General features: G+C 44.6%; 1 protein-coding gene across 2 annotated transcripts in view; it reads left to right on the forward strand.

Annotated features, from left to right (window-relative positions):
- serinc5 (serine incorporator 5) overlaps positions 1–26,317 on the forward strand; it is a 126,825-nt gene that overhangs the window by 49,227 nt on the left and 51,281 nt on the right. For both annotated transcript variants that reach the window (XM_085982034.1, XM_085982043.1), the window contains exons 5-10: positions 7,762–7,855; positions 13,975–14,186; positions 19,595–19,690; positions 19,840–19,966; positions 21,938–22,007; positions 24,438–24,477. In XM_085982034.1, the coding sequence (XP_085838160.1) occupies positions 7,762–7,855; positions 13,975–14,186; positions 19,595–19,690; positions 19,840–19,966; positions 21,938–22,007; positions 24,438–24,477 (639 nt within the window). The remainder of the gene's footprint in view (positions 1–7,761; positions 7,856–13,974; positions 14,187–19,594; positions 19,691–19,839; positions 19,967–21,937; positions 22,008–24,437; positions 24,478–26,317) is intronic.

The raw sequence follows: 26,317 nt of genomic DNA on the forward strand, positions 1-26,317 counted from the left end.
CTTTTAGGCAGGAAGAATGTTATAAATCTCATCATTCATTAAGAAACTACTCGTGAAATAACGCTGGACGGTCAGCTGGTGGCGCCGTCCAAGGAGTAGAAATACTCGGGCGTCGGCCCCAGCTTGCCAGGGACATTTTGTAAGACAAGGAACTAGTGAAGTACAACTAGACCTCCATGTTCTGAAACAAGTTGATTAAAGCCTTGCTTTATGCTCAAACCAAGTGCGTAGTGAGTTTTATTACGTCAGGGGCCATGTCCCCTCTGGGGAAAATGTCAATGTGATGGTTTGGTGCTGTAACATATAGAAAGGGGAGTTGACAGTGTCTGTTCTGAACAAAATTTCATGAATGAAATTGCTGGTCATATTTTTGCAGAAAGATTTTTTATGATTTTTATGATTTTTTGTATATATCAATTTATAATCTGACTATGAAATGAAAAAGATGCCAGATTTGTTCCAATCATTGACTTAGTGATATTAATGCTTTTTTCTCTTAAAGGTGCTGGCTGCTGCAGGAACGGCAGCCCCAATAACTAAGGCTGCACCCAGGTTCAATGAGGGCTCTCTCCATGCTCTTGTTGAGGGAGTTAGAGGATGTCAGGAGCCCTGGACACTGAAGGAGGAGGCCTCCTCGGCAAACCAAGGCAGCTTGGCTGCAAATTGCTGAGGAGGTGAGCTCGAGGTCTGTGTGCAGACGCACATGGGTTCAGTGTGGAAAAAGGTTTAATGATCTGCTGAGATCACCTAAAGTGTAGCCTCTGTGTTCTGGGAAATGGAAGTTCAAGAGTGAGGGCTCAGGGTGATTTCCATGTAGCATGTTGGTGGTGACATTGAGCGCAAACCACCGTTTATTGGACAGATGATGTCTGGGGTTTTGAGAATGTCGGACTTGTATTTCTCTCCATGTGCCAGCCACCTGTGGTTGAAGCAGAAGATTACACAAATCTGGCATGGATGAGTGAATCCTTTGCCTGACGGCCAGCAATGTGGTCATCTGCTGCCGGATTAGCCACATCCGACCCCGCAAGGCATCGCTCCCTGTCCACTTCATTGTCCTCTTCATCGTTCTCTTCATAAGGAATAATAAGGGGAAAAAGTCACTAGTGGGCGTAGTCTAGAGGCCTCCTAACAGTTGCAACTCTGTTGGTCGGAGTATAAATCAGGAAATAGTTGGGGCTTGTAATAAGGGAACAGCTATAATCATGGGGGATTTTAACTTTCATATTGACTGGACTAATCAAATTGGGCATGGCAGCATTGAGGAAGAGTTCATAGAGTGTATTAGGGACGGGTTCCTTGAGCAGTATGTAACTGAACCAACCAGGGGGCAGGCAATCTTAGATCTGGTCCTGTATAATGAGACAGGATTAATAAAAAATGTCCTAGTAAAGGATCCCCTTGGAATGAGTGACCATAATATGGTTGAATTCCAAATTCAGTTTGAGGGTGAGAGAGTTGGATCTCAAACCAGCATACTGAGCTTAAATAAAGGAGACTATGAAGGTATGAGAGTAGAATTGACTAAAGTGGACTGGGAAAACAGATTAAAGTGTAAGACGGTACAAGAGCAGTGGTCTACATTCAAGGAGATATTTCACATCTTTCAAGATAAATATATTCCACTGAGGAAAAAGGGGAGTAAAAGAAAAGACAGCCATCCGTGGCTTAGTAAAGTAATAAAGGATAGCATTTGACTGAAAACAAGGGCATATAAATTAGCCAAATCTAGTGGGAGGATAGAAGATTGGGAAGCATTTAAAAGTCAGCAAACAATAACTAAAAGATTAATTAAGAAAGGGAAGATAGATTATGAAAGTAAACTAGCAAAAAATATAAAAACAGATAGCAAGAGTTTCTACAGCTATATAAAAAGTAAAAGGGTGGCTAAAGTGAACGTTGGTCCCTTAGAGGATGGGACCGGGAAACTAGTGGTGGGGAACATGGAGATGGCAAAGACGCTGAACAAATATTTTGTATCAGTCTTTACAGTAGAGGACACTAAAAATATCCCAACACTGGACAAACGGGGCAATGGGGGGGGAGGAGCTAAACATGATTAAAATCACTAAGGAGATGGTACTCCGTAAAATAATGGGACTTAAGGCGGATAAATCCCCCGGACCTGATGGCCTACATCCTAGGGTCTTGAGAGAAGTGGCGGTAGGGATTGTGGATGCATTGGTGATCATTTTCCAGAACTCCCTGGACTCAGGAAAGGTCCTGGCAGATTGGAAAACTGCTAATGTAACACCCTTATTTAAGAAGGGAAGTAGACAAAAAGCTGGAAACTATAGACCAGTTAGCCTAACATCTGTGGTTGGCAAAATGTTGGAGTCCATTATTAAGGAAATAGTAACAGAGCATTTGGATAAACGTAATTTAATAGGACAGAGTCAGCATGGTTTTACAAAGGGGAAGTCATGTTTGACAAATTTGCTCGACTTCACGACTTCCACACCACGACTTCCAAAAGGCATTTGACAAGGTTCCACACAAAAGATTACTGATCAAGATAAAAAAATCACGGGATTGGGGGTAATATACTGGCATGGGTGGAAGATTGGCTATCTAACAGAAAACAAAGAGTTGGGATAAATGGTTCGTTCTCGGGCTGGCAATCAGTAACTAGTGGTGTTCCGCAGGGGTCAGTGCTGGGACCCCAACTCTTTACAATCTATATTAACGATTTGGAGGAAGGGACCGAGTGCAACATATCCAAGTTTGCCGACGATACAAAGATGGGAGGGAAAGCAGTGAGTGAGGAGGACATAAAAAACCTGCAAAAGGACATAGACAGGCTAAGTGAGTGGGCAGAGATTTGGCAGATGCAATATAATGTTGGAAAGTGTGAGGTTATGCACTTTGGCAGAAAAAATCAAAGAGCAAGTTATTATCTAAATGGAGAGAAACTGCAAAGTGCTACAGTACAAAGGGATCTGGGGGTCCTGGTGCATGAAACACAAAAAGTTAGTATGCAGGTGCAGCAGGTGATCAGGAAGGCCAATGGAATCTTGGCTTTTATTGCGAGGGGGATGGAGTATAAAAACAGGGAAGTCTTGCTGCAGTTATACAAGGTATTGGTGAGGCCACACCTGGAATACTGCGTGCAGTTTTGGTTTCCATATTTAAGAAAAGATATACTTGCTCTCGAGGCGGTTCAGAGAAGGTTCACTCGGCTGATTCCGGAGATGAGGGGGTTGACGTAGGTTGGGACTCTACTCATTGGAGTTCAGAAGAATGAGAGTCGATCTTATCGAAACATATAAGATTGTGAGGGGGCTTGATTGGGTGGATGCGGTGAGGATGTTTCCACTGATGGGTGAGACTAGAACTAGGGGGCATAATCTTAGAATAAGGGGCTGCCCTTTCAAAACTGAGATGAGGAGAAACTTCTTCACTCAGAGGGTGGTAAACCTATGGAATTTGCTACCCCAGAGAGCTGTGGAAGCTGCGACATTAAATAAATTTAAAATGGAGATAGACATTTTCCTAGCAGATAAGGGAATTAGGGGTTACGGGGAGAGGGCAGGGAAGTGGACGTGAGTCTAGATTCGGATCAGCCATGATCCTATTGAATGGCGGAGCAGGCCCGAGGGGCCGTATGGCCTACTCCTGCTCCTATTTCTTTTGTTCTTATTATGTTCTTCCTCCAAGGAGGCTGGGTGCTGAGCCATTTGTTCATCCGGCAGCACGAAGCCGCGCTGCTCTTCCTCCGAATCTGGCGACCAGGATGAGAGGATGTAAATGGTTCCCATCCTGTTGTTCTAGATTTCAGTTGAGGCAAGAAGCTTGCCAGCGTACACTCAAAGTGGCCTGAAATTATTCCAATCAGTTCAAACAGCAGATGTGTGTCAGCTTGACCAGTCACAAGGTCAGTAGATTTGCAAAATCTTATCCCAAACCTCCAACAACAAAGTTGTTGCATTTGAATGCCAGCCATGTTACAGGAGTGCTTTTAAAGTTCTGCACCAATAATGACTACAGATCATGTCCTCCACCAACTCGTCTCCTCGCAGCTGGACTGTTTCTGACAAGACTGGAAACAGGAGCCAGAGGCAGGAAAATGGGAAACCTCTGTCAAAATAGGATTATCGAGGCAGTTAACAGGCTCTTAACTGTCTTAACTACCTGTCCCACTGGTTGGAGTCGGGTCTGTTTGGAAGCAGCTGAACAAACACTCAGGAAAATCACGTGGGGGTGGGATGGAGGCAGGTTGAGTGTCTGAAGCCATTTTTTCCGATTTTTACCAGCTGACGCGCCTCCAAACCCGCCTCCTCAGGGCTGGTAAAATCGAGCCCTATGTCTTTGACCAAGCTTTTGCTTGCCTGTCCTATGTGGCTTGGTGTCCAATTTTGTTTGGTGACGTTCCTCAGAGATCGATAGATTTTTGGATATTAAGGGAACCAAGGGATATGGGGATTGTGCAAGAAAGTGGAGATGAGGTAGAAGATCAGCCATGACTTTATTGAATGGCGGAGCAGGCTCGAAGGGCCAAATAGCCAACGCCTGCTCCTATTTCTTATGTCCTCCTGTGACGCCTTGGGACCTTTTTACTACGTTAAAGGTGCTGTATAAATGCAAATGTAAGAAGTCACACAACACCAGGTTATAGTCCAACAGCTTTATTTGAAATCACAAGCTTTCGGACCACTGCTCCTTCTTACATTTGTCCACCCCAGTCCAACACCGGCATCTCCACATCATATATAAATGCAAGTTGTTATTGTCTGGTCAAAGAATTGCAATAGAAACTGATTGCTGCCTATATAGGATCAGGCATCTCGGTTTGTTGAGACTATCTTTTTAGCTTTTATAAAGTGCTGTCCTTCACTTGATCAGATGTACTATAAAGGTTTATAATACTTTTGGATACATTAGTGGAAGCAGTGGAACCGTAAAACCTCTGGTGCAGATCAGCAGAGTTAATTTCTTTCGCAAATGAACACTGCTAAAATGCATACAAAATAATATAAAGAAATAACTTGCATTTATATAGAGCTTTTCACAACCTGAGGACGCCCCAAAGCGCATCACAACCAATTCATTATTTTTGAAGTGTGGTCATTGTTGTAATGTAGGGAAACGCGACATCCAGTTTGCACACAGCAAGTTCCCATAAACAGCAATTAGATAAATGACCAACTAAACTGTCATAGTTATGTTGGTTGAGTGTTAAGTGTTGGTCAGAACTACCCTGCTCTTCTTTGAATAGTGTCGTGGGATTTTATTTACATCCACGTCAATATTTTAGTTGTCTTCTGACTGCAGACAGTCCAAAGCTGTCTGGATTTAAGCCAGGACTTGCATGATTGACTTGCAGCAATATAAACAGCAAATGGTGACTTTTTCCGTGAATATGATCTGTGATACACAGAAATAAATTGTCATAACTTTGCAAGGAAGGGTAGAAGAATGCATTTTAATACATGGGACAGGGAAGGCAAAAATAATCGCTATGTGGGCAGCACGGTGGCATAGTGGTTAGCACTGTTGCCTCACAGCGCCAGGGACCCGGGTTCAAATCCGGCCTCGGGTGACTGTCTGTGTGGAGTTTGCACATTCTCCCCGTGTTTGCGTGGGTTTCCTCCGGGTGCTCCGGTTTCCTCCCACAGTCCAAAGATGTGCAGGTTAGGTTAGGTTGATTGGCCATGATAAAAAAAATTGACCCTTGGTGTTAGGGGGGATTAAATACGTGGGGTTACGGGGATAGGGCTTGGGTGGGATGGCTGTCGGTGTAGGGACCGGGTGATAGGGTTTGGATGATCAGCCATGATCTCATTGAATGGCGGAGCAGGCTCGAAGGGCTGAATGGCCTACTCCTGCTCCTATCTTCTATGTTTCTATGTAACCCTTAAATTCAGGATGCTTAACTCTTTCTGGACTTCACCTGTGTTTAGCTTTACTCTGTTGTTTCCTTTATGCGCTCTTGAATTGAAAAATGTGGCTAGTAGATTGGGATGACCAAGCTTCTCCTAGTCTGGAGAGTTTGATACAGTTCATTATCCCACTGTAACAAAATAATAAGAAAGAACTGAACTACGTTCTACCATGGATCTGAGGCAGGCAACTGTCTATATTGTCCCAAAATCTGGGTTTCTTGGATTTGGCAGTGATCAGTGGGAGACCATTTGCTCTTCCTAAGAATGAATGAAATTGAGGCTGGACATTACATTGGGCCAGATGTTGCTGTCAAAATAAGGGTGAGGCTAATGGCGCTTGCCGTTATTTATACGTAAATGGTACAGCAACTTCAGGCGAGAAGCAGATACGCGGCTAAATGCCAATATCCACAAGTTTCTGTGCGGGTTGCGCCGCTCCGCTGTTAGCTTTGCGAAAACGGCATCTCGCTGTCTGCCTCACCATTGCAATACATTGAATGTCCTGAAGTTGCTGTATTTACGCAGTAGATACGAACTAAACCCGCCACAGAAAGTTAAGTCTTGTCATTCCAGGCATAAGTACCCTTTTAACAACATGATAATTGTTAATTACTGTCAATCAACTTCTCTGGCACTGAAAATTAACTATTACAAGTGTGGAGTCTCATTCCTTCAGGTTTTAATTGATGGAGATATTAAAAAAGTCAAATTTAAAATAAAAAATTTTTTTTTTTACTTTTCCTTTCTGCCCCTTTTTCTCCCTTATTTCCCTCTCTTATTTCTCTTTCTGTACCTGATTTGACATTGAATTCACCCACTCTAATTTACACTTCTTTCTCCTCTGTTTATTTCTCAATCCTTCCATCTTATTGGTTAAGGCGATACACAGTCGGTTGCCCTGTCTCCCTCGCCATGCTGTTATTAGCATGCACTTCCAGCAACTTGCGACGCAAAAAAATGTAAAAACATAAATCGTGCACGAGCAGGACTAACTAACGGCAGATGCTGTTAAATGCCCTGCTACAGCAAAATCTGGGCCACTGTGTTTTAACTTCTATGTTAAATCAAACATACTACAGGAAACTATGTTGTATCCGGCACCGACGGGACCGGCGTGTTGCTGTTCTATCAAAACTGCCGGACATACAAAGTTAATGTTGAAGCATACGGAGATTTTCATCTCCGTATCTGACAACAAACACTGTTGCTTAGCAACAGCTTCTAAAGAGTCGGCTTCAGCTGCAAGCGTCTCTAGCTGAAGCTGTTGCTATAGCTACAGGCCTTCACAGAATCACAGAATCACAGAAACCTCACAGTACAGATAGAGGCCATTTCGGCCCATCGAGCCTGCACCGACACATATCCCACCCGATCCCCGTAACCCCTACACCAACACATATCCCACCCTATCCCCGTAACCCCACGTATTTAATCCCCCTAACACTAAGGGTCAATTTTTTATCATAGCCAATCAACCTAATCCGCACATCTTTGGACTGTGGGAGGAAACCGGAGCACCCGGAGAAAACCCACGCAAACACGGGGAGAATGTGCAAACTCCACACAGACAGTCACCCGAGGCCGGATTCGAACCCGGGTCCCTGGTGCTGTGAGGCAACAGTGCTAACCACTATGCCACCGTGCTGCCTTGCAGTGCTTGACTGGGGGGGAAAAAAGAACGAGAACTAAAAAAACGTATAGAAAACGGCTCCTGATTTTTGCCGTTAGACCGAGTATTCCGGACATACAACTTCCGGATAAACCAAAGTTTCCTGTAGTGAAGAAATGAATGCTATACTTCTAACTCCAAAACTGCAGCATCTAGCCTAGGTTGGCTAGTCATGCATTCTAATGGTTTCTTTTGCTTTGTCGAGCACAGCATGGTTGTACATTGGTGCTAGCGGAGCCTTGCTCTTCATCCTGATTCAGCTCATACTGCTGGTGGAGTTTGCACACAAATGGAACAAAACTTGGTGAGTTGCCTCTCTTACAATGTTTTTTTTTTAGAAGTAGTGTGCCTGTTGAGGTTTGTACAGACAGTGACCCGTTTTTTGGAATGGTGACCAATTGGTTTGTTGTTGTACAGCGTAATATTTTATAAATTTATGCTTTTGTTACATAGAAACATAGAAGATAGAAGTAGGCCATTCGGCCCCTCGAGCCTGCTCCACCATTCAATGCGATCATGACTGATCATCCAAATTCAGTAACCTGTCCCTGCTTTCTCCCCATATCCCTTGATCCCATTAGCCTTAAGAAATATATCTAACTCCTTCTTGAATATATTTAATGAATTGGCCCCAAATGTCTTCTGTGGTAGAGAATTCCACAGGTTCACCTCTCTCTGGATGATGAAATTCCTCCTCATCTCAGTCCTAAATGGCTTACCCCTTATCCTTAGACTGTGACCCCTGGTTCTGGACTCCCCTGCCATTGGGAACATCCATCCTGCATCTAGTCTGTCTAGTCCTGTTAGAATTTTATAAGTTTCAATAAGATCCCCTCTCATTCTTCTAAACTCTAGCGAATATAAACCTAATTGACCCAATCTCTCCTCATACGTCATTCCTGCCATCCCAGGTATCAGTCTGGTGAATCTTCGCTGCACTCTCCATGGCAAGAACATCCTTTCTCAGATAAGGCGACCAAAACTGCACACAATACTCAAGGTGTAGTCTCACCAAGGCCCTGTACAACTGCAGCAAGACTTCCTTGCTCCTGTACTCAAATCCTCTCGCTATGAAGGCCAACATACCAATTCCTTCTTAACCGCCTGCTGCACCTGCATGCTTACCTTCAGCGACTGGTGCACAAGGACACCCAGGTCTCGTTGCACTTCCCCTTTTCCCAATCTATTGCCGTTCAGATAATAATCTGTCTTCCTGTTTTTGCCACCGAAGTGGATAACCTCGCATTTATCCACATTGGGCAGATGCATGGCAAATGCAGTATAATCACCCAACCTGTCCAAATCGTACTGGAGTTTCTCTGCATCCTCCTCACAGCACACACGCCCACCCAGCTTTGTGTTGTCTGCAATATATATGTATGTATATATATATATATTATACTTGTTTATTCCAACTCTTTGCTTCCTGTCTGCCAACCAGTTTTCTATCTAAGTCAGTACCTTACCCCCAATCCCATGTGCTTTAACTTTGCACGCTAGTCTCTTATGCGGGACCTTATCGAAAGCCTTCTGAAAGTCCAAATACACCACATCCACTGGTTCTCCCTTATCTATTCTACCAGTTACATCCTCAAAAAATTCCAGTAGATTAGTCAAGCCTGTACCTTTTGTAAATCCATGTTGACTTTGTCTGATCCTGTCACTGTTTTCCAAGTGCACTGCTAGTGCATCTTTTATAATGGACTCTAGCATTTTCCCCACTACCGATGCCAGGCTTACCAGTCTATAATTCCCCGTTTTTTCTCTACCACCTTTTTTAAATAGTGGGTTACATTAGCTACCCTCTGATCCATGGGAACTGTTCCAGAGTCTATAGAATTTTGGAAGATGACCAACAATGCATCTACTATTTCTAGGGCCACTTCCTTAAGTACCCTAGGATGTAGATTATCAGGCCCTGGGGATTTATCGGCCTTCAATCCCGTCAATATCCTTAACACCATTTCCCTACAAATACTGATTTCATTCAATTCCTCCCTCTCATTGGACCCATGTTCCCCGACATCTCTGGGAGATTATTTGTGTCCTCCTTTGTGAAGACAGAACCAAAATATGTATTTAATTGGTCTGCCATGTCTTTGTTCCCCATTATAAATTCCCCTGATTCTGACTGCAAGGGACCTACGCTTGACTTTAACAATCTTTTTTTCTTCACATATCTATAAAAGCTTTTACAGTCAGTTTTTATGTTCCCTGCAAGCTTACACTCATACTCTATTTTCCCCCTCTTAATTAATCCCTTTGTCCTCCTTTGCTGAATCCTAAACTGCTCCCAATCCTCAGGTTTGCTGCTTTTTCTGGCCAATTTATATGTCCTCTCCTTGGATCTTATGCTATCCCTAATTTCCCTTGTTAGCCAATGTTGAGTCACCTTTTTTGTTTTATTTTTCTGCCAAACAGGGATGAACAAATTCTGTAGTTCATCCATGCAACCTTTAAATGTTTGCCATTGCCTATTCACCTTTAAGTAACATTCCCCAATCCATCCTATCCAACTCGTGCCCCATACCATCGTAGTTTCCTTTATTTAAATTCAGGACCCTAGTCTCTGAGTCAACTACTTCACTCTCCATTTTAATGAAGAATTCGATCATATTTTGATCGCTCCTCCCCAAGGGGCCTCGCACAACAACATTGCTAATTAATCCTTTCTCATTACATAAAGCCCAGTCTAAGATGGCCTGATCTCTAGTTGGTTCCTCGACATATTGGTCCAGGACGCCATCCCGTATACACTCTAGGAATTCCTCCTCCACAGTATTGTTACTAATTTGGTTAGACCAATCTATATGTAGATTAAAGTCACCCATAATAACTGCTGTGCCCTTATTGCACGCATCTCTAATTTCCCATTTAATGCCATCCCCAACCTCAGCATTACTGTTTGGGGTCTGTATACAACTCCCACTAACGTTTTCTGCCCCTTGGTATTTCTCAGCTCTACCCATACAGATTCCACATCATCAGAGCTAATATCCTTCCTTACTATTGTGCTAATCTCCTCTTTAACCAGCAATGCTACCCCACCACCTTTTCCTTTTTGCCTGTCCTTCCTGAATATTGAATACCCCTGGGTGTTGAATTACCAGCCTTGGTCACCCTGGAGCCATGTCTCCATAATCCCAATTATATCATAATCCGTTTACATCTATTTGCGCAGCTAATTCATCCACCTTATTACGAATGCTCCTCACATTAAGACACAAAGCCTTCAGGCTTGTTTTTTTAACACTCTTAGTCCTTTTACAATTATTGTTTACTGCGGCCATGTTTGATTTACACCCTTGATTTCTCTGACTTCCACTTTTTTGCTTTTCTCCTTCCTGTCTTTTGCTTCTATCCTTGCTTCCCTTTCCTCTGTCTCCCTGCTCAGGTTCCCAACCCCCTGCTATTTTAGTTTAAACCCTCCCCAACAGCACTAGCAAACACTCCCCCTAGGACATCGGTCCCGGTCCTGCCCAGGTGCAAACCGTCCAGTTTTTACTGGTCCCACCTCTCCCAGAACCGGTTCCAATGTCCCAGGAATTTGAATCCCTTCCCCTTGCAGCATTCTTCTAGCCGCGTATTCATCTGAAATATCCTTCTATTTCTGCTCTGACTAGCACGTGGCACTGGTAGCAATCCTGAGATTACTACCTTTTGAGGTCCTATTTTTTAATTTACCTTCTAACTCCCTATATTCAGCTTTTAGGACCTCATCCCGTTTTTTACCTATATCATTGGTACCTATATGCACCACGACAACAAGCTGTTCACCCTCCCCTTCCAGAATGCCCTGCAGCCGCGCCGAGACATCCATGACCCTTGCACCAGGGAGGCAACATATCATCCTGGAGTCTTGTTTGCGGCTGCAGAAACACCTATCTATTCCCCTTACAATAGAATCCCCTATCACTATAGCTCTCTCGCTCTTTTTCCTCCCGTCCCGTGCAGCAGAACCACCCATGGTGCCAGGAAGTTGATTGCTGCTGCCTTCCCCCAATAAGCCATCCTCCCCAACAATATCCAAAGCGGTATATCTGTTTGAGAGGGGGATGGCCACAGGGGACCCCTGCACTACCTGCCTGCGCCTACTACTCTGCCTGGCAGTCACCCATTCCCTTCCTGCCTGTGCAGCCTTTACCTGCGGTGTGACCAACTGATTAAGCGTGATATCCACGACGTCCTCAGCATTGCGAATGCTCCAGTATGTATCCATTCCCAGCTCCAGCGGCGCTGGTCAGTAGCTGCAGCTGGATACACTTCCCGCACACATGGTCGTCAGGGACACGAGAAGTGTCCCTGATTTCCCACATAGTGCAGGAGGTGCATGCCACGAGGCCGAGCTGTGCTGCCATGACTTACCCTTTAATTAATTTAAATTAAATCAATACCACCAATTATACTATAATTAAATGATATACTCAAGGACACTTGTTTCCTAGCACTCCCCGCTACACAACAGAGACCTTAGAAACTACAACCACAAAATTAAGACCTTCTAAACTTTATAAATTATGAACCTTAACTATCAAACTATAGAGTAGTATAAATACTCACCCAATCAGCTGCTTCCTCCTGCCTGCGTCACATTTTGAATCGTGACGTGGCTCTGGAACGCTGCCGCTGATCTGCGAGATTGATAAGCCTGTGTAAAAAAGCACACGAAAGTGAGTTTAAATACTCGGAGTCTCCGCTCTCACCGCTCCCGACAATGGCCTGTGGAAAAAAAGCTCGCGAAAGTTCACTTTGGATTGGTCGGAGAGAGTGCGAAAACTTTTTTCTTTCCTCAACCTGATGGTTCCCATTCTAGTTTCCGAGACTGGGATCCCTTCCTGGTTACAGAGAGTTGTGGGGCTTTTCGCTAATGTCTTGAAGCTCCTTTTCATGGGGCTCTGTGCTCCGATTTGAATGCTGCTGTTAACCCTCTTTTTGCCGTAATGATCCAGAATGTGTAGAAGAGCTGTGTGCACAATCTTAACATTCTCTAAACGGTACAGTGAAAACACAAGATAGCGACAATTATGGCGTGCAAGTAGCTTGCTATCAACTCGACAAAAATGAGGCATATTGACAGTCCTTGAATAGTTGGCCACATTGAAAATAAAACTTTCAGCGTGTTATGGATATTATGCATGGAAGAAAGGGATGAATGATTAGCTTCTTCCATTGCTGGTGAGCGCCTAAGCAGGTTATGAAGTTAGATTAATTCTACACTCCACTATTCTTTGTGTTTTGATTATATTATGCATAATCTAAACATGCACTTACTTAAAAAGTTTACATGCCTGTATGCCAAGCATCTCGGCAGGAGAGAGCAAATTATCAAAGGAGGGGATAAGCCAACAATTGTCAGCTACCTGATTTCAGGCAAAGTTTTTGATGCCTCCCCCAATCGGCAGGAAGAGTAGTTAGGAAGGATTCCTTGTTTCCTCACACCCCTTGGGCCAACTGATCTTCTGTTCCCATTGGCAGAAGGGTTGAGAACCAGAGGACACAGACTTAAGGTGACTGGTAGCAGAACCCAAGGCGACATGAGGAAAAACTTTTTTACGCAGCAAGTGGTTAGATCTGGAATGCACTGCCTGAAAGGGCGGTGGAGGCAGATTCAATCGTGGCTTTCAAAAGGGAATTGGATAAGTATCTGAAGGGCTATTGGGGAAAGGGCGGGGGAGTGGGACTAGCTGAAATGCTCGAGCACGGGCTCGACGGGCCAAATGGCCTTCTTCTGTGCTGTAACCATTCTATGATTCAAGGACCAGGAATAAGTGAATTGTTTCAGCCTTTAAAACTAGTTACTCCCAGCACAGGCAAAGGCAAGCCTACCCACTTAATATACCGTTGTTCTCTCCTGCAAGCACCATAAAATCAGAATGTATCTTGGCTTCAAACATTTTTGTGTGTATGTACAATGAATACATTGGAGCTTCCCATCTACCCTGCAATGTTGATGTGTGGCTTTGTGCAGCAGATCCACGTGAGCTGGGGTCCAGTGTCGGTCATGATGGCCAAAGGAAGGGGATGAGCGGAGGTTATATTTTTCCGCAGGTCTGAAGGGGAAGCCTGAAGTGAGATCAAAGTCAGTTCCTGCACTGTTCCTAGTAAATGATTACAGAGCGGCATTGCCAGAAGTTTAAGATGGGGCACCTGCTACCTTTTTTGGCCCAATATGAAAGGAAAGGAATGGAAAACTGGCAAGGAATATAATTGTGTTTTTAATTTGAATAGAAATTGAGCTATTTTTTTATGACATCATATGTTACTATGCCCTAGCTAGGAAAGCATTCAGTGCAGTGTTATAATTAACTTTTAAGACTCTGGGCACCATCACCTCATGTCTGATATGACACGTGGGCTTTTGCTTCTTGCCAACTAGTCAAATGACAACTGACAAGTTTCCTGCTTTGTGTACTTTGCTAATAGGTGGGCTGGAACAGCACAAAATAAATGCTGGTATGCAGCCTTGGCCCTGGTTACACTCACTCTTTACTCGGTCGTTGTTTTCGCTGTTGTTCTAATGGTGATATTTTACACCGACCCTGAAGGATGCGAGCTCAACAAGATTTTATTGGGTGTCAACACTGGCCTCTGCCTCATCATCTCCATGGTGGCGATTACACCCTGTGTTCAAAAATGTGAGTTCTTAACTTTGAACCCTGACTCTAATACTACTAAACTAGCACTTTTCCCTATGTTACTAACTGATCTGCATGAAAAAAGTCATCAGGGCCTGATTTGAGACTCGCTTGTTTGTACCTGCTGAAAATGTTATAGTTTCAAAGCTTTAAAAGAAAGTACTTCAAATATCTTGTATTTATTCAATGTCAATAGTTAACTGCTCTAAACTTTCTACTCCTTTTATGTAATCCATAATGTGGACATCATGTATTAATTACACGGAGTGTCCGGACATGATACCCACTGTTGATATGAACACTGGCTGTCTGATGGATTATCCTTCTCTCACCCCAGCCTCTATTTCCTCTTTCTTTCTCTTTCTTTCGCTATGGCTGGAATTTTCCGGGGTGGCAGCGGGCGCGATTGGTGGCGGGTCGGGTGGGAAAGTTGTTATTTTTGACAGCGGGTCAGGGCCAGGGCCAGGGATGGCCTCATCATGGCCAGATTTAGTTAACTTTATGCTGTACACCCTGGCTGCCACATGATGCACCAGGTTGGAACCACCCCACACCAACCCCATAAAGCATCCCTACAGTGCCCAAGCCATTCCTTTCACACTCATCACCATTGCGGGGGGTATCGTTATGTCTCACCATTCACTGCAACTCACTAAGCCACTGCCAAAGGTGCACACACATCTGTCCAAGACCGGAAAGTGGTGAAAATAAAGATTTTTATGTTTGACACCACATTAACAGAAATTTTACATAAACATTGGATAAAACACCCAAGTGGCTACCCTTGTGTGTTAGTTGGTATGATTGCACTAGGATGAGGGTGAGTGTGAGGGGTGGCTAGTGAGATGGGGAAGTGATAATGTAGATAGAGATGGGTGGAGGTGCAAGGTAAGTTGGTGTGAGGAAGGATGTGCAGGAGTAGGTTTGGGAAGGCAGAGTGATGGGGATGTGATCAGAGGCACAGCAGGATGAGGTTGAGTGTGGCTTTGTACTAGCGTTTCCTGATCTAATGAGATCATTGAAAGGTTTGCGCCACTGCACCCAGGTCCTACTGACGACATCCCTGCTTGTGACCTCCTCTGCAATGTGCCACCGGGCTGTCTTGGTCTCCTGGGGAGGTCTCTTCTGCCCATCGGAAGGGAAGAGGACTTCCCTGCGTGTTCTGACTCCCTCCATAAGCATATGGAGGGAGTGATTGGAGAACCTGGGTGCAGCCATTGTTAGTGTTTGCAGCACTCAATGCTGTAGTGCACTGACAGCACTATGTTAGATTAAACTTCAAATCTAATGTGGTCATGGTCCCTTTAAATATCTCTGCTGAATACTCGTTGTGAATGACGTCACCAGACCCGCTCCATCTCATTGGGCCAGGTAATGCACTGGACGGGCTTAATAGGCTCCATTAAGGTAAGTTCATTTTCAGCAGCGGGGTTGCGACCCGCAATGGACACCTCCCGAGGTAGGCAAAATTCCGGCCAAAGTCTCTCTCTCTCTCTCTCTTTCTCTCTTCCTCTCACTTGATCTTTTTTGCTCTTTCTCCTTTTTCCAGTATTATCTGTTTTGTATTATCAGCAATAACAATGGTGATTTTTTTTTTTTTGGTTTCTGTACTTGGTCATCTCCAGTTTCAGCCTGACTTTGCTATTTCAGCTGGTATTCTGATATTTAATGACCACTCTTGTCACCATTCCCACTGGGTTGTGTTTGGAGGAGGCGGGAGAAGGCCAGATGGCTTTGTGTAGGGAACAAGTTAAACCAGTCTGGCTGCTCATTCCTGGAGCTGACCTCGCCATTCACAGTAGTGCCTAATGCACCCCTCCCAATTTTTTAAATATAACTGGAATCCCAAACTTGAGCATTCCCCAATTACACTGCGACTTGTCTTTCCCACACCCAACAAAGCCATATGGTCCTGGTGTTTACTCTTTAAAAAAAAAACTTTGCATTTATTGCCATCAGATTGCAAGGCTATGATTACATGATCGCACTGTGACAAATATGGGCATGATTCGGTACTTTGTGCTGCACTAGCTATGCGCAAATAAGCGATTGTAACTGTTTGGATGCTTAAGAGGAGCTGTTCTGAGACATTGTAGAAAGGTGATACCATCCCCTAACGGAAGAACAAACCAGGACTGCTCGGAAGAAAAGAAATCCAATCTGACTGGAAATGGAATTGGGTCATGTGAAAGTAAAAGAATGTCAGTGTCTGAACTGAAAACCAGCAGATAAAGCCACATGGTTGTGTGTGTTTTAGCAAGGCTGGTTGATGAGAATAAGTGAGCTTTATCACAAACAGTAATGCTGCATTTGAATAGGGCGTGTTCTTGTTGCCAAGGGGTTAGAAATGCTTCTATTAAAATCATACTTTGTTTCAACACATGTGTATCCCTGCTGTCCTTGAGGCACAATACGTGATGTTCTGCGACCCTTGCCACAAACTAACCTACAACATTACAGTTGTAAAAACAAAATCCCTTTTGTGTGACTGGGTTGGCTTTTGGCTTCAGTGCACTTCCCTCCGCATCGTCTGTGTGTGACATTCCACATGTCAGCCTGAAACAGCTGTCGATGCGACATGTCTTCAGTCTAACTTGTGTATCTCTTTTGTGCAAGTCCTGAACTGAAGTTCCTTACAGAAGGAATGTTTTCATGGGTATCTGTCATGTGTTCCCATTTTAAGAACACATCAAGGATACATTCTGGTCAGTAGTGACACAATAAACATCTCCTCAGACCAGTCCGAATAACTTTTAAAAAATGATTGTCAGCTTTTTCTCTCTCACTATTCCTCTCCACCCATCTCTCCTGGAGAGATTGACTCTTTGTTGGGATATGGTTCAAAGGCGTCCTCTGATCTCCTCTCCAGTTGGCCATTAAACGTGTGTGAACGGGGGGTAGTTCCATGACTCGATAACTTATGTTCAACATTGCAAGTGACTGGTTGGGATTTTCTATTTCTAAACACTTAAGTACATTCTCAGCTGAAAAACCAATTGAATATTTCAATAATTTCTTAACCCTTGAATTCTGTTCACCCCTTGTGGCAGTGACAACAATCTTATTCTCACTAATGGGCCGTATTTTGCAACCCCTACAGGTGCATACGCGCCCGTAGGGGCTGTGCGAGTTCCGGGTTTAGGCTTGCGAAGCGCATGTGCTGAAACCCGGCACTTGTGATTTGTCAAGAATCTTCTTGACAGATCCTCCGCATCCCCGGGAAATGGGCCTCTGCGGGCGGGGAGTTGCGCTATTTGCCCATCTTCTGCCCGCTGAAAGGCCGTAGAATTCTTACACCTGGCAAAAGCAGGCATAAGAGTTGCTTTTACCAGCATATGAGTTTTTAAAAAAAATAGAAAAATAAAATTTTATCGCTCACTTCCTCATTAAAAAAACCTGTCCAATCAGGTAAGTTTATATTTAGCCCCGTTAAAACATATTAAAATTAAGCTTCTGTTTAAAATATTTAATTAAATGCCATTTTAATTAATTTTATATATGTAATTTTTGTTTTATTTATTTCATGCGTTTGTGTATTTTTTAAGTCATCCCCATTCATACCTCTGACAGTTCCGTATGTATGGAAACCCCATAAATATGAAGGGGGATTCCCTTCTTTCATTGGTTAGGGCAGCCCACGTGATCCCAGGGGCGCTTGCGAGCCGCATGTGCCCTTGGGATACGTGGGCTTCTACGCATTTCTACCAGGAGAGACCCAGGATCGCAAGCCTCCGTATCTCCCGGACCACCAGGTAAATGCGTAGATTTTTTGATGATCGGAGGCATCGGCCCGCGGGAAGCCTCCATTCGCAAATTCAGGTCTAATATCTCTGTACGTCCAGGACTAGAGTTTCCACTTTGAATCAATTCGCAAAACAGGTGCAAATTACACCCAAAATTGCCCTTATTTTGAAAAGTGTTTTTTTCCCCCCTTGAGTTTCCGCTCACTCATTTGCATATCGCCAAACACACAATCTGCCTTGAACCAGCGCAATCGGGCAAACGTTATTTTAAAAAAAATTGCTTTAAAAAATATTACCTGATATATTTAAGAGTTGTAGCTTGGTACAGTTTGATTAATATAAATGGGTTTATCACAAAAAAATAATCATTTTTAATCAGTGAATAACCCGATTTTAAATGACTGAAAATGACTTTTAAAAACTATACAGAACCATTTGCTAGTTATATTGGGGTACAGTAGTCAGTTTCTTAGTAACTTAAAAACTTTTGAATGTCATTTTTTTAAAAACATTCCTATTAGTGTCCTTGCATTCAAAAGATCCAGCTTAATTTTTAGAGCCTCCGCGAAGGCCTGCAAACGAGCGCAATTAGCGGAAATTCACAATGGTGATTAATTCACCCTGGGGACATGGCCAGTTTTGTGGGCGGGGCCTGCTTCCAGTGCAATGTTTTTAAACTAGTGCAATAGATCGCGGAAACTCGAGTTGTGCTGGGTGTAATTTGCACTTAAAAGTCCGCGATGTTTTGCACTGGTTATGCCAATTTCGGCCGAATTACGCCGGAAAAAAAAACAGTGCAACTGAACAGAAACTCCAGGCCCTTGTGTTTAAAGTCATACTCTTGTATACGATGCCGTCTCGCTTTAAAATACTTCTCAGCTATTGGCTCTTGCTTTATTTCCTGGTCTATTCAGTCTTGCCGTGTGAAGTAGCTTTTCCAACTGCTTTAATATGAACTTTCCGTAAAATCATTAACTAAAATCGGAAAACAGCAAGGCTTGCTAACTTCTTCTTGCACGTTTCAGCCAGTTGATATAAAGTCCTAGTGAAAGAGGTAAGCAGAGTGTTTGCATAACCAAGTTCCTCCACAAGTACTGCATTTTAGACCTGTTTGTTATCTAATCTAATTAGGGATGGGCAATAAATGCTGGCCTTGCCAGCGATGCCCACATCCCATAAACAATTTTTTTTTTAAATGCGCGGGTGAAATTAGGGCTAGGAAGGGGCTTGGATTTAGTGTTTGTATTGTGTACCTCAGTAACAGGGGCATTCAAACCATGGCCATGAAACACATGTGGTCCTTGAGCATTGGCAGTCTGACCCCTGGAGCAAGTTGGTCCTATTGGTGCTTATAGTTTTTGCAAATTGGTTTGCCCTGTTTGAGTTTTCTGGGCAGAACTATTGATTAGCACTGTTGTCTCATTGTTGGATCTGTTAATATTGGCAACATGAGTTATACGCCAATTAATAGGGCCATGAATTTATACCCAGTCCCTAAGGTCCATTGTAGCCCTAAGCAGATCACAAAGGAAGACCCTTCTGCATAGGATTCTGTTTTATTTAATGAAAGAGAAGACATCATTTCCTTGCTCTGTGTACTTCACACATTAGCTATTCGTCTTGCACAATTCTTTTAAAGGATTCTCCATTTGCGTTGTGTTTTAGATCAACCTAACTCAGGTCTCCTGCAGTCTGGAGTAATCAGCTGTTACGTGATGTATCTTACCTTCTCTTCACTGGCCAATACACCTCCAGAATATGGTACGTACATATTTTGGTAAAAATAAAACCAAGTTTTTTTAAATAGGCTATTTTGGAATAAGTTATTTATTCTGTTTACAAAAAAAATAGAATTGTCAAGTCTCTAAAGATTTAGTGGAACTGACTGACTGTTTTTAATTTCTCTCCAGTTATGAAGAATGGAGTCAATATCACAATATGCATCCCTCAGTTATTGGATAACGGTCTTCAAACAGATGACAGGCTTGTTTCTGTGCTGGGAGCCATTATCATGTATGGCTGTGTGCTGTATGCCTGGTATGTTAATCTCTCTCTTTGCTCTTCAAAACAGATAAACCAACATCTGTGTGTGGTTACCGGACTGGGGGGGAGAAATTCGGTGGAGCCACAAACGGGGCGTCCAGCTCGCCTGGGCGCCGGAATTACCGCTGCGATCGGAGCAGTTGCGATCGCCGGAAATTCAGCTTGTGCGCCCCAAGAGGGACACTGGGTGCTGCTCGAGGCGCTCCGCGTCCCTCTTAGGGCGCTGAAACTGAATATCGCAGCGCAACGTGCCGCAGCGCCACACGCTGCGGCACGGCGCGCTGCGGTACTGCAGGCCTTCCTCCCATTCTTAAGGGGGAGGGGCCTGCACCAGCGCGATCAGAGATCGCGAGTGCCGGCAAAAGAGCCTGGCACCGAGGAGAAGTGCCGGGCTTTCGGAAAACAGCCGACACTGCCGCGGGGGGAGACCAGGAGGCCGGGGACGGAGGTGCTGGCAGGCGGCCCCCGAAAAAAAAACGGCCGCCCCACACCTCCACCTTAATTTGTGCCACTCCCGCCACAGGTAGGCCCCGTGAACCGGGCGCGATTTGCGAACGGCGCTACAGAGGCGGGTGCTGCCAAATATCGCGATCGGGGCGGTAGCAGGGCGCTGCACACACCAATGACATCATTGGTGGCGGCGCAGCACAACAGGCTAACGCCGCCATTAACGCCCCAGCTAAATAGCGCGGGAGGCGTGGCCAGTGGTGTTAAAACCACTGAGTGCCCTCTTTAGGCGCTAACTGGTGGCGCAGCCCACCGAATTTCTAGGCCTGGGACTTTTAGATTGACGCTGATCTTGAGCATATTCATTAGGTCAGAGTGAGAAAGCCCTGCCAGTCAAATACTCTATTGCCTGCAAACTTGCTTCCAGCACATTCTAATTATGGAATTTCAGTTGATGAAATGAAGGCAGCTTGTATGCACATAAAATAAATGTGGGCAAGGACAAGTTCTCATCCACCATATCAGTAATTGATTCAAGTTATTTAACTCAGGAGTTGCCAAAGTTTGCAATTAATTGTACAGCCTATCTCGGGTCATTCGGAGGGAACTTCAGAGACTGTTGAGTGAAGAGAACACTTCCAGATATGGAGGGTAAATCAGGACGCTAAGTGACACTAATCACTGAAAGCTGCTTTTTCGACTTGGGCTCTCTCATTTGGTGTGCTGACTCATTCCCTTTCTCCATAGTGTTTTTTTTTGTTAATTAAGTTTTAAATTGAAATAAAAATAAAATTTGAGGTTGTAACGGAGAACATGAGCTCTGAAAGCAACTATTTCAAAAAAAAAAAAAAATGCTGGATGGATTCAGGCCCAATTTCTTTTGATTGTAAAACTGTAAACTTTGGCACTTTTTGTCCTGTGCAGTGGTCTGTCGCAGAATCTTCCATCACGGGAGAAAAGTTGCTGCTGGTGTTTACTGATGCACAGTCGAAGCTTGTGAGAGGTCTGGGGGAGGCAGTTTACTTCAAATTGTCACGAATCAGCATCTGCTTAAAAGCAAGAGTAGAGTTGGGCCTAATCTCGACCAGCTTTCAGGCCGATTAACTATGACCTAAAGTGAGCTGTCCTGGGCTGCTCTTAAAATACATTCATGGAACTAAAGGACAAGTGGAAGCAAAATGACTAGGGAGCCAGATGTAGGGTTTTAGAAGAGGAGATATCAGATGTACAACAGGCTGTTGGAGGAGGCGAGGTCTGTGTGTTAGACGTTTTAATTATGTAACTTTAAAAAAAATTAAAAAAAATACGATCAGACAATTGACACACAGACTTGGGGAAACATTTAATTTCCACGCTGAGTTTATTAATTTAATGCTGCTATAACCTGGAAAACCATGGGAGAAGACAGATGGGACATACATTGGCTTGTTGGCATTTTTATGATAAATGGATTCCCAAGGGGCCTTCAAGAGACTCCAATCTTATTTAAAGAGGTTTTTTTTTTGTTCCTGTTTTTAGCCTAAGCTCCACAACACGCTCCAGCTCAGTAACCCTGGGGGTGAGCAGAATCCCAATCTCTGAACCAACTGTGAGTATATATCTGATTTGCCAAAGTGGAAGAAACTGTAGCCTATGTCTGTACCTAAGACTGATTTCAAGCTGTGTTGCTGATTCTCAAATGTTCCAATGCTGATTCATTGGCTTTTGTCCAGTGCAAACAAGGGGAGCGGCACATTTGTGCAAGGTGCCCTAGTTGGAGGGAGGGGGGCGTGGAATATATTATCAGTTTAAAAAAATAAGTATATCACCCACTTGATGCAGCTTTGTGGGGCTTTAACCAATGGAACGTTTTGTAGGTTTGTGTTAAAATATTTTACAAAATGGTCTTGACCTTTTAAAAGGTACCTTTTTCTTAATTGAAATTATAATCACTAACCCACTGAGGGCCGTCTCAATAAAAAATTGTTTTCTTTTTAACTTTTAAATGTCTGTCTTGGCTTGGTTTTTGGGCAGGAACTTTCTAGCTTTAAAACCATTTTTAGAAAGTAGGTCCAACAGGGATTTCATTTAATTTGCTGCCATCTGCATATCATTTGAAAGTGGATGGGTTCAAGACTGAATTATCCCACTGCAGAAATTTATTGTCGAACCTGAAACTCCCTCCCTCCCTCTGCAGTAAAGGTTGTACTTCCGAAGAAACATTCTGAGCAAAGTTTACGGCTACAATCTAGTGTTGCTGTTTCAAATGTGTATTAAAATAATTTTGGATACTATTTTAATGGAATTTATTGGTCTGTTCCCTGCAAAATATTTATATTGAGGGCTTGGTGGGTGAAATATGTTTAACTATGTATGTATGCCTAGTGTGTTAGTGCAAAATTCCAGCCTATGCAGACATTTGAATAGACTGAGCTGTTGTGAGTTTTTAACAGCCTGTTAGTATGCAGCTGTGGCCTCACACCATAAGCAGTGCCTTCGTACTCCGAGCATCTGCATATTCACACCTACAGTTTGCGAACTTAAGATCCAATCCACCCACGGTGTGGCGTGTAATGTGCTTTCATTAATGGTGATCAAACAAAAATCCCGACATTGCAGTCACTTGAAAGTATCGGCTGAAAATTCAGTAGCCTTAGCGCCTCATTTGAGGCGCTAGAGGGCCTTGCGCCGGAGTTATGGCCAGTAGTGAAATTCCCTGGGGCCCTAAATCGGCGTTGCTCCGGTAGCGCTGCGCCGGCACCGATGACGTCATCGGTGTGCGCAGCGTCCCAGTTGCCGTGGTAACCCGCCCGAACTCCGAAATTGAGTTGCGGCCGCCTCGCCCGTGGCAGCCGCAACCAGCGTTTTGTCAGAGGTGCCTTACTGCAGTTAGCGCCGGCGCATTAAAGGCCCCGCAGCGGCCGGCCGCTTTCCCGCCGGCCGCCTGCCCGCAGCTCCCTCCCCGGACTTCTCTCTTTCCCCCCCCCTCCCCCCCCGGAACAGATGCAAGCCCGGCACTTGTCCGAGGTGCCGGGCTCATTTTTAAGCAGATTTGCGCGGGCCGCGGCCGGGTGCAGGCAGCTCCTCCTTAACGGAAGGAGGAGGCCTGCACTTCCCCAGCCTGCCGCACCGCATTGGGTGCCGCAGCGCCGGAATTGCGGCGCGAAACGGCAGTTAGCGCCCTTTTCCAGGCGCTAAGACCCTTCAGTAGTGCCGGCAGCCGTTTGGGCGCGGCGCCACTGAATTTTTGGCGCGCGCAGGGGACTTAGCGCCGGCACTAATTTCCGGCGCTAAAGCCCTGGCTAAGCCAAAACCCAATTTCTAGGCCTATGTTTTTAAAAAAAAAAAATGTTATTTGAATAAAGTGCTGAGTGAACTTTTTTAATATATTATGTAATAATTAGCATCACTGTCTCCACACTTTGGAGGTGGTTGCAGTTGAGAAGGTGGTGGTGGGCTGCCGCCTTCTTCAAGCACTGCAGTCCGTGTGGTGAAAGTGCTCCCACAATGTACTCAACAAACATACAAATTAATGTAAAGAATCAGTTGCACTGTGCCGTGCTATGGAAGGATGTGGGTTTACTTGTGATAGTCCCTGATCAGCAAGCTGTTCTCTCTTTCGTCCCCCCCCAACCCCAAAATGGGAGTATTAAGGACGGGGAGGGTGGGGGAAATCTGGAAGTGGGTGTGTCTTTGCAGCTGCCAACATGCTTTTCCTTAAGGGTTACTATAACTGAGCCCCAGGTCAAGGCCTAAGGTTGTCCACCTTCTGTGGAATTGTGTGGGACTCCAACAGAGGATAAATGAAAAGCATTTCAAAATAAGGAAGAAAGACCACTTTTTATATAGCGCACAAATTGAAAGGTAATGTAGGGCTGTTATTTGCACTCATATTTGCACATGTGCTCTGAAAGGGAAAAATCTGAGCCCGTATTGTTCAGTCAGTCTGCTTTTAACATTAATTGAATGAGCCAGTTCTGCCCAAGACCCTGTTCTGTATAGTGGCTGGTGTTTAACATAACTCCTCATTATGTTGCAGGAAGCTCGCTGCTGCTTCTGTTTTACACCAGATGAAGAAGGTAAGATCCAGACCTCCATTACTAGAGTTTGGAAACACATAAACTGGGGGTGAAAGGGCGGGGACACAAAAACAGGCAGAATCGCATTGGTCACCCGTTATACGGCAAGCCCGATAATTCAGTGCTGTTGAAGTCAGTGGCATTGAATATCGTGCGCAGTGTATCACAGGCGACAAATGCAACGCCGCCTGTTTTCCGTCCCGCCCATGTCCAGTTTTACCCCCGCTGTCTCTAATCACAGGTCAACACTCCAGCAGGTAGTAGTTTGTACCCCAAAATTTATTTTGTTATTTTTGCTGAATAGCAAGTAAAACGTTTCATACTGAACATAACCTTTTCTTGAGGATACTCGGACTGTTAATAATTGCGATGAACATAAGATCATAAGATGTAGGAGCAGGAGTAGGCCATTTGGCCCCTCGAGCCTGCTCCGCCATTCAATAAGAGCATGGCTGACCTGGTCCTGGCCTCAACTCCACTTTCCTGTCCGCTTCCCATAACCCTTGACTCCTTTATCGTTCAAAAATCTGTCTATCTCCACCTTAACTATATTCAATGAAGATAGATTCCTGTGCATTATCGAGCAGTGGAAAGTTATTTATAATACCTAGAGATTTGTTATTATCCAAGTAAAATGAGTAGGTTACTGGCCAAGGATTTTGAGTTTTAGAAACCCATTTCCAGTGCTGTTCAGATGTTAATCTATGGCTTTTTGTCATCCTCTGTGTCATTTCAATATGCGGGTCTAGGGGTTGTTCAATGAAACAATAGCACAACTTAGATACTTGTGTAATGTTATGCTGAGTTAGCAAGAAGATTGCCCCTTCTTCAGTCTTTTATTCTAGTTCGATGTTACAAATTTACCATGTTTGCCCCTCCCAAAACAATACTAATTTTGCGAGTGAGTGGGCTTTCTTAAGATTAGCTTTTTTATGTTAAAAAAATCTGAAGTCACGCCATAAGGACACTATGATGGAAAAGTATTCCGTGCCATTTTCTGTTGTCAGGGGCAGCACTGTGATGCTTATCAAATGTGAAGTCTAGCCACACAGGTGTGCCATATCCTGCTTCTCTACATAACATGCAATAGCATTCAAGTTTAAACCCTTTGGGGGAGAAATTCCCCTCCTTTGCGCCTCCAGTGGGGGGCGCTAACTGGGTGCAAAGGCCTTGTCGCCTGGCCACGGCATTGACCGCGCCTCCCGCCAAATTCCGCGGGAGGTTAGCAGCGGCACTACTGGGTTGCGCCCCCATCTCATGCGCCCGGAAATCGTGATGTCATCTCCAGGCGCATCGCCCTGGCAGAAAAATTCCCCTTCGCCCCCCCTGCAGCAGCGGCGGATGATGGCAGCGACCGCTGCAGGGGACGCGAGCAGGGCGGCCGGCCGCTAGCAGGGCGGAGGTTAAAGGTGAGGTGGCCAGCCGCCCTGAACAAAAGTCGGCTTTTTTGAAAAATGTTTTTTTTTGCTCCGGACACGGGGTCCATGCCGCGATCAGTCAGCCCAGCACTCTGCTTGAGTGCCGGGCTGACTGCGCGGCATCCCCGCTCCCCGGTGCTGCAGCTAAGTTTTAAAAAAACTGCAGAGCTCGCAGCGTGGGGCCCTTCCCTTTAATTCAGAGAAGAGCCCCTGCAACGCGTCAGCACCACGTGGCCCAGTGTGTGTGGCACTGCTGAGCCGTGCGCCTCGGGTCGCGAACTCCCCCCCCCCCCCCCCCCAACCCCCATGCGCTCCAAGAAGGAAGCGAAACGCTTGATTTGGAGCAAAAAGTGGGAATTTTCAAAAGGTATGAGGAGGTTAGTGCTTGACGCTAACTTTTCCAGCCTTTCTAATTTAGTGCC

This window comes from Somniosus microcephalus, chromosome 1, assembly GCF_052327205.1.
Source record: "Somniosus microcephalus isolate GS21.2 chromosome 1, FLI_Smic_1.0, whole genome shotgun sequence".
Lineage (NCBI taxonomy): Eukaryota > Metazoa > Chordata > Chondrichthyes > Squaliformes > Somniosidae > Somniosus > Somniosus microcephalus.